Source organism: Fukomys damarensis, unplaced genomic scaffold (genome assembly GCF_012274545.1).
Source record: "Fukomys damarensis isolate Sample0158 unplaced genomic scaffold, DMR_v1.0_HiC HiC_scaffold_14, whole genome shotgun sequence".
Lineage (NCBI taxonomy): Eukaryota > Metazoa > Chordata > Mammalia > Rodentia > Bathyergidae > Fukomys > Fukomys damarensis.
This window is the reverse complement of record NW_022900926.1, coordinates 25,818,228-25,827,023: the sequence shown is the minus strand read 5'-3', so window position 1 is coordinate 25,827,023 and position 8,796 is coordinate 25,818,228. Positions and strand designations below refer to the sequence as shown.

The window sequence follows — 8,796 nt, the reverse complement described above, 5'->3', positions numbered from 1 at the left end:
TCTCAGTTTGAACATCTGGTCTCACTATGGGGATGCCTGTTAATCTCGTAACATTTTAAACTGGGGCTACATGCCTTCAGGCTTTAATGGTGAAACCTCTGTTATTTTTGTCCTAAGAAACAAGGCAAAGCAAATTACAGAAGTGAAACACAGCAGTTATTCTATATTTCCTTAACATTTTGTAGATTTCAGACTATTTACACAAGTTCTATCAACAGGACAGAGCCAACAGCTTGTTTCTGCACACAGTAGTTTCTGTTTCTTTGGCGCACTCTTGCAAGATGAAGCAACCAGCTGTGTTCCCTGAAACTCTGGCCAACTTGCTCCCCCCTTAAAAGTGTTCTTCTCATGTCCTGCTTTACTTTAGTGTCTCTTCCTTTCCCTGAGATTGTACATGTTCCCAACAAAGTTAAAAAAAGCACTATTTTCTCAAGTTCTCATTTCAAAGGAACCAAGGTAAGATATTCTTTAAATGTTAAGACAGTTTGCCCCAGCAACTCATAGAAAAAACATAGGCCAGAAACAGGGCCACTGACTGTCCTGGTTTGCTTGGCACTAAGAGACTTTCCTGGGTTTGCCTGGACTGGGACTTTCCATACTAATATGAACCATGAAAGTCTCAAGCAATCCAGAATCAGCTGCTGAACCTAGCCATAAGTCAGGAGCACTCCCCACCTCTCACCTGCAGATTATACTAGCCCTTGCCACCACCCCTCTTCCTTCTTACTTCTCAGGGCAAATGTTCTGTATTCTCTAACTATTAGAAAATGAGCTGGTATACTGCTAGTCCCCCAGCACATCTAACTGACTCATCTGCTCATTACACACTATGCTGGGTGTCTTTCTGTACTAGGCTGGGTGCCAGGTCCTGGAAAGAAGAGGACAAATGAAAGCTGGCAGAGTGACATCACAGAGGATGGTGGTAGAATGGCACTGCTTAAACACTGGGAATAAAATAAAATACGTGTTTCAGTTTGACAGATCAGGACTGATACTTAAAAGCTCCTACACTAGCAAGGCAAGGCAGGTTAAGGTCACTGGTACTCTGGAGACTTAATTCCCCAAGTGCAGGCACCAGTAGAGCCAGAGACAGTAGAGAAACCTAGTAAAGCCAGGGACAGTAGAGAAACCAGCAAGTGCCCTGAAAAAGAGGACTTTGGGGGCTGGGGATTTAGCTCAGTGGCACCAAACTTGACTCGCAAGCGCAGAGTCCTGAACTCAATCCCCGGTACTGAAGGAAAAAAATGAAAATGAGGGCGTTTGTTTTTAATGGTTGCCCGGAAGACACAATGAGATAATGCGTCCACACCTCTAAAGTGATTCTGAAAGTTCTATGCATGATCATCTCACCTTTGGGAGGATGAAAAAAGAGGAAGTAAACATGTCTGTGTAGCGATTTCCAGAATAAGGGAGCGAGTGATCTCTAAAGATGGTGTGCCTCCCGGGATTCCTGCGCCTTTGTCGTCCCCTCGCCTAGCCTCTGCAGTTGTCAGAGTCATGGGATGCGAGAGGGAAAGCTAGCGAGCGCCCGCGTGTGCCTTCACAGACTAGCCTTCTCGCTAGGGGCGGCTCCGCCCCCGCCCGCCGCTTCCGCGCACGTGACTGTGCGTCACGCTCGGCTGCGTTTTCCGTGGCCGGTTGCTCCGGCTCCGGCTGCGGCTCCAGCCTTGGGGCCAGCGGTGGCCGGGCCAGGGGCGGGCAGCGGAGATGGAACCGTGAGTGGCAGGCGGGCGGAGTCAGGGGTCCTGGGCGCGGAGTTGGGGGGGTCCCACGCCCGGAGAGGTCGGGGTGACCAGCGGGGGCCTGTCCCGGCGAACCGAGAAGGTGGCTCCCGCTGAGGTTGGACCTGCAGTCCAGGCCGGTGGCGCCTGGTGACGTGGGCGCGCGGGCCGGCAGGGCTTCGGTGGATTTCTGGGATGTTGAGTTTTATGAGTTGTACAATCTGCTGACTTTGGGTTTGAGTCCCTCCGTGAAGTACAGAAGCTTTAATGAGGAAAAACCTTGCTAGGTACCCATGGACACTGTCCCCAAAGCAGCCTTTGGACCCTGCACGTCACCCGAGTGTCCCCCAGGGGCCTTGTGGAAAGGAGATTAAAAGGAGGGCTCTCGCCTAGTGGAGTTACAGGAGGTTTATCCTGAGGAGAGCTCTAATTTTCGAGGTTTGTGGAGCGGGCACGTACAGGACTGTGAGCAACTCAGGTATGGGGTTCTAGAGACAGAAAAACCGTGTGGGGTGGGGATTGCTTCAGTTTAAGCGCCTGTGGTAGAAAGATACTTTCCCCTGCTTCTGCTTCCTTGGAAGTTTGGCTTTGGACACTCACCATGATGGAGAACTAACTCTCAAAATGTCAGACCTGCAAGTGGATATTTTGAAGATCGTTCTTTTATTTAAAAGAAATAGTAACTCCAGGGACAGCCTTCTGGTGCGTTTTTGTCACCTCTGGGAACTCTGAGGGACCTGTGCCTTGGTGGGTTTGTGGCCCATGTGGAGTGGCACCTGCTGCATATTTCAGGGGTCCTCTCACAGACGACCTCTTCCTTCTGCACAGCTGTGAGATTCCTGTCCTAATCCCCTTCCTATGGGAAACAGTGTGTGTGGGGTTTGGGTCTTGGCCTGTACTGCAACTGGGGGCTCCTGCTTACACTGTCTGTTACAGCACGTGGCGCTAAGTGGAAGGGAAGCCACCACTGAGGAAAGGTTTTAGGGAAGAACTGCAGCCCAAAGCTTGAATGGAGCACTTGTCACCCACAGTGGTTATCCCAGGTTACCCTCCCTCTGGATCTGTCAGGCAGAAGGTTGGGGTGTGGATATCTGGATGTCAGATAGCCACTGCGGTCCAGGGTTCAGAGTGGCCCGATCTGGGAATTACAGAGAGGTTTTTGGCAGCACAGCAAATAAAACCTTACTGAATGTCAAGCCTGAGCGTCTGAAATTGTGTCCTGGATTTCAGTACCTGATAGGGTCAGGGCGATCTTGGAGAGAAGAAGGGCTAGAGTGGGAAGGACAGCCTGGGAAGGAAGGGGTGGGAGGGAAGAGGGCTGCCTGGAGGAGCAAAGGCAGCCGGCCCACACTTAGGAGCTGCAGATGCTGGCCTGGTGTCCTCCCTGCTCACATTTGGCCCAGGCTACGCTTTTAAGAAAGGCAGGAGAGATTGTCATCAAAATCAGCCAGAAGAAAGTGTGCCGAATTTTTATAGCTTTACCCTGGAGTTTCCTGCCACCTCCATCCCTTTTGTGTTACTGCCAGGAATAGGAGAGATGCCAAGGCTACAGATCAGTGTGGGGCACAATCTTGAATAGTTGTCACCTTGGCTTCCTGTTTGAGCTCTGGGGCCCATTGCAACTGAGACTTTCTCAATGTTCATTGGTTACTTTGGTTCTTACTGTGGCATTACTCTGCATGTGTCGGTAAGTTGGCATTGTATGTTTCTTGCTAGGCACTGCAAGTCATTTTTTAAGTGCATTTCACATGTCTCTTATTCTGGGGGCATTTTTGTGCAGAAGAATGTTAGACCACTCTTTTGCTAGCAACAAATTAATCAAGGTGGAGCCTGCTGTGGCTTCAGGGCCCCCTGGGTGCCTGAGAGGCCACCAGGCCTGTGTCAGTAGTCTGTTCCTGCAATCTTAGAGTTATTTAGGGTTATGAGTTTACGTAGGATTGCGTGTCTTTGAATGTGTATGTATATATATTTTTTTCACAAAATATGGAGAATGCTTACATTTAAAAGTTTTTTTTAACCGTAAAAGACATACTGTTAATCCCTCTCAGAATACCTCCCCTCACTTCAAACGCATTTGTCTCATTATTCTTGCCACCTTCTGAAGCAGTTCTGGGAGTCTTTTTTTTTGGGGAGTGCTGTTGTGGCTGCTGTGATATACTGCTCTGATTCAAAATGTTTATCTTTCATGGTCATTTTGGCTTTTGGGAAGAGCCACAAATTGCACTGTGGCAGATCTGGTTTTTAAGGTAGATGAAGACACATCATAATGTTTTTATTTGACAGAACTTGCTGTAAATGTTTTTAATTGACTCAGGACATCAAGGCATGAAAAGACATGAAAGATGACTTTAGCACTGCTCCAGAAAGAGACAAGAATGATGAGATAAGTGGATTTGAAGCAAGAGGGAGTATTTCAAGGGTGGTTACTGATGTCTTTTACTGTAATATATTTTTTAAATTTTTACTTAAATATTCACTGTCTTTGTTCACACCTCCATATTTATATATTCATATTCATATATTTCTGAACCAAAATGATCTCCAGAAATAAGAGAACTGCTTGAGGGTTGACTGTGCACCAAGTACTGCTGTATCACTGCACATCATTTCATGAAAACCTCACTGTCACTCTCCTGTGAGGAAGACTCGCTTATCCCAGTTTTACAGGAAACTGAGGTGCGGAGGAGTGGAGTAAGTTTCTCAGGGTCAAGCTATAAATCTCAGCTGAGAAACCCAGGTGGTTGGGCTCTAGGGCCTATGCTCTTAGCCTCTTGTTCACTATCCTCTACAGCCACACAAGATAAAGGATTCTTCCTCACAGCAGCCACAGACAGTGGGGTTCATGTTTTGTGAGTGAAACAGTTCAGGAATCTGAGGTCCTAGAGGTAGGGTGGTGTGCCCCAGGTTACCTGCAGGGCTATAGCGGAGAGGGCTCCCTACCTGGCTTCAGGACCTTCAGGCTGCAATGCCTGGTGCTGGGTTGGAGCCATGCCCAGTACTTCCTGTGTGGAGATCAGGTGTACTGACTGACACCTGGCCTGCTTCCGTGTTCCTTTTGGCCTGGGCAGCTCCTAAATGTGAGCCATTGAACTTGTGGCTTGGAAAGGATACAGATGAGCTTACACTTCCTAAAGCCCTGAAACATTGCTTGTTACGATATGTGTGGCTTGTTGGACTTTGAGTGTTCACATAATGTCATCTTTGAAGCCTAATAAATTCTTGAGTAGCTAAAGAAATTATTAGTATTATATTCACTTTGGCTGATTGAAATTTCAGACTTATTTTGTTCTTCCCCTCTGAAGTTTCTTCTTAGAACTCATTAATGGTAGGATATTTTAAAAGCTAAGATTTTGGTGTACAGGAGCGTGTTAGTTGGTGTGCACTGGTGAATTCCAGGTCCACCTCCACCTCCTGCTGCCTGGGACCCCATGTCAGCCTTTATCCCCATATGTGAAATGGCCTGGTAATACCTTCCCCCACTCAAGCCCTTAGTGTGATAGCAAGTAGTGTGCATGAAGGAATACCTTTCCTTCCTTAGCTGGAGGTAGAGGAGAGTGCACTTTATACAGTGGGTCTTCAGAGCTATTGTGCCAGTGAAGACATTTTTCACAAATAAGAAATGGAGAAGCTGGGTACTTGTGGTTCCTGCTACTTAGGAGGCTGAGGCAAGAAGATTGCTTGAGCCTAGGTGTTTGAGGCCAGCCTGGGCAACATAGTGAGACCCCTCCTGCCATACTACAGGGAGGAGAAAAAGTACAACCATGACTTCTAAAAACCAACATGATTGAGTTTTTGCTACCTTCTCACCACTGTTTGAAACACTTTTTTTAAAAAAAAATTCATTACACTTCCCAGCTTCCCCATAAATATTCTGCTGATCTTTTTGCAGGAAACTGAGGCCCTGGAAGGGTGTTTAGATTGCTCACATCCATAGCATTAGAAATTGGGGGAGCCAAACTGATAGCCTGAAAGGCCAGTGCCTGAACCAAAGACGATACTGTTTTTACTTCAGTTGTGACCAGAATAAAATCCTCACTAAAATGTAAGAACAGGCTCAGAGATTTAAAATCTTTTTCCAGCACTTAGATCCTAATTACTAAATTCTAAAGTGGGAAATCTGGATATCAGTTTAACAAAGTTGGGAATACTGGAGTATGCTCAGTCATATCTACCTACTAAATTGGTAGCATGATGAGGTGAAATAAAATATATCTTGTTCACAAGCCTTCCACATCCTGGGTGATATCACCTGTGTAGGACTGAAGTGGTCAGGGTGCTGGCTTCAGGTACTGGTTGGGGTATAGGTGGCAATTGCTGGTGCTTGCTTTCTCCTCTTATTAAAGTCAATACCCTGAGATGTTTTCTCGAATTCCCCACCCACCCCACTCCTGCCCAACTTGTAGTCTTTCTGTCCACAGGCCCATGTGTGCATGGCCAGGGCTCCCACCCTCTTCTTGTGGCTGTTTTTCTTTTTTTGAAACAAGGCCTTCCTATGTAGTTGAGACTAACCTGGAATTTACTATGTAGCCCAGGCTGGTCTTGAACTACAGCGATCCTCCTGCCTTAGCCTCCCGAGTGCTGGGATTACAGGTGTGCGCCACCACGCCTGGCTATCCTGTGGCTGTTTTTATGGATCTCAAGGAACCTGCATAGGAGGGAGAGATGAGGAACAGTGCAGAGGATCTGTCTGTACACTGGAGACCAAAGTATTTGGTCAAAAGTCTGGAGCTCACTGCAGTGTCCTGCCGGAATCTGTATCAGGAGGTGGATGGGTCTGTGACTGAAGGCTGAAGAGTCTACACTGGAAGGCAGGAGATGACATCCAAGGTGAAAATGGGAGCTCCTCTGAAGGAACTGAAGCAGCTGCACCCTGGTCAGGTGGATAGTAGACTTCAGCAGGCATGCTGCCTTGGCTGGGGTGTAGGGGGTAATGGGCAGTCCCTGCCTCCCCTGGCATCTCACCTCCAGCCTGAGGACACTGCGTGAAAACCTGGAATAGGAGGCAGTTGATCTGGTGGCTGTGTTTTGAATGCCTACCATGTGCCATGCCTGGTGCCATCACAGGCAGGGTGGTGCTTTGCCTTTAGGTACTCAGCCACAGAGAAGGACACACCTGTTGTAATGGTCTAAAGATGTGGGTGGCCAGTTCACCATGCAGCAGGTGGGACACACAGATGCACTTGAAGGAAGGGTAGAATTTAGATGGTCTGGTGGGGAGAAGACAGTTTCAAACCAGCAGAGCTGTGTGAGGGGCCAGTGTTGGGAAGCATGATGGCTTTTAAGCTCTGAAGTCTATTGCTCAGTTGGGATGTTGCTACTTAATAGCTCTGTGCCCTGGGGCGAGTCACCTAAGCCACCTAAGTCTGGCCTTCTCCTGTGGAAGATGAGAGTGCTCATGGTTCCCCCCTCAGCAGACATAGTGATGATTGTAGGAGGTAGTGACTCGTGAGTTATACACACAGGGCGGTAGGAAGGTTGAATCGGAACTGTAGGGAAGGGTTTGGGGCACCTGAAAACACTAGTAAGGAGCTTAAACTTGACTGAGTTGGCAGCAGGGAGCTATCATAGGCTTTCTTTGTTGAGGTGTGCGCTGTTATAGGGGCTGTGAAAACCACAGTAGAGCCAGGTGTTCTGCATGCCTGTAACTCCAGCACTCTGGGAAGCTGAGACAAGAGGATCACAAATTCACGCTCAGCCCAGGCGATTTAGCAAGACCGTATCTCAAAATAAAAAGGAGGGGCCAGGGTTTAGGGTTGTAGCTCACTGCAAAGGCACTGGATTCAATCTTCAGTACCACAAAAGAACCAAAACCAAAAAGCCCACAATGGAATGGTTGGGGGAGGCAGTGGTAATAATTTTGGCAGTTCTTGAGAGCCTGGACAGAGAGTGCTGGGAATGGAGAGGATTTGGGGAACAGGGACTCCCCTATCCCTGGCTGCCTTGATGTGTGGGATAAACAGAAGGGGACATCCAAGATGACTTCAAGGTTTTAGGACATGGAAATGAAAGGACAGAGGCAGGAAGTGGGGAGTGGAAACAGGTTTTTCATTTATGTTATTTTGTCTTTTAGGAAGTTCAGTTTTCAACCTGTTGACCATGAAATGATGTGGGACTTCTGAGTGAAACTGTCTTAAACCCCACATTTCATAGTGAGATGGGAGCAGGCAGGGAGCCTGCAGATGATACCTGAAGGTAGGAAGAACAATTAGCCAAGAAGCTAATAGACGGGGTTTGGAGCACCCACAAAACATGGCACCCAGAATCTGGGGCTGGAGAATTTCAAAAAGCTCATGGTAGTCGTAACGTGGAGGTGATGTGCAGCCTGTGGGTTAGAAGCCTTTTGTGGTGGGCCGTGTGTGTATTCTGCATCATGGTCTTGACTCTACCGGGTGCAGAAATATCTTCCTGTTGATCTGATTGTTGAGGGTGACAGGTCATCTTGGTCACTGACTTGTCCTGTCTCAGGCTAAGCCAACTAGGTAATTAGGAACACATTTTGGTGGGCAGCTGAGATGGGCAGGAGGCAGGGCCATCAGTGGTACTTGGGTCAGGAGAGGGACATGTGCAGGTGTCTTCACCAAGCTGGTCTCTGCAGATCAGGCAAAGGCTGCTTGCTCAATTCTGTCTTTACTCTTTTTTTTTTTTTAGTTAATTTTATTGATACTTTTGTTATACATAATGATCACATTGCACCTGTACATGATATATCTTGATTCTTGGTTTTTTTCTCCATTCCCTTCCCCGCCATTCAAACCCTCTTCCACTCCTTATTTACAAAAGCTTTGTTTCCATTTTTTCCTTCTATTCCCTCCCACCCACGATCCCCTTTCCATCTGCACATTTTCTGCCTATTTTCCAATATCTCACATTCATTTTGGATGTTATTTGCACTTTTAGTTTCTCATACAAGAGAAGCAATGCCATATTTAAACATATGTGTTTGATTTGTTTCACTTAAAAGTATGTCTCAGGGTGCATCCATTTGCCTAAAAATATCTCGTTTATCCTTCTTTATGGCAGAGTAGTACTCCATTGTATTTTAAAAACCCCACATTTTCTTTTTTTTTTTTTTTTT

The 8,796-nt window shown here is 47.1% G+C and overlaps 1 protein-coding gene across 3 annotated transcripts in view; it reads left to right on the top strand.

The window, feature by feature from the left end:
* Nucleotides 1-1,615: 1,615 nt before the first annotated feature.
* Tmem181 (transmembrane protein 181) overlaps nt 1,616-8,796 on the top strand; it is a 52,596-nt gene continuing 45,415 nt past the window's right edge. The window contains exon 1 of one of the 3 annotated variants that reach the window (XM_010625236.2): nt 1,616-1,715. In XM_010625236.2, the coding sequence (XP_010623538.1) occupies nt 1,708-1,715 (8 nt within the window). In that variant the 5' untranslated portion in view covers nt 1,616-1,707. Of the gene's footprint in view, nt 1,716-1,984; nt 2,200-7,802; nt 7,914-8,796 lie in introns of those variants that run through there. The other 2 variants (XM_033763285.1, XM_010625238.3) reach the window with 2 other exon arrangements.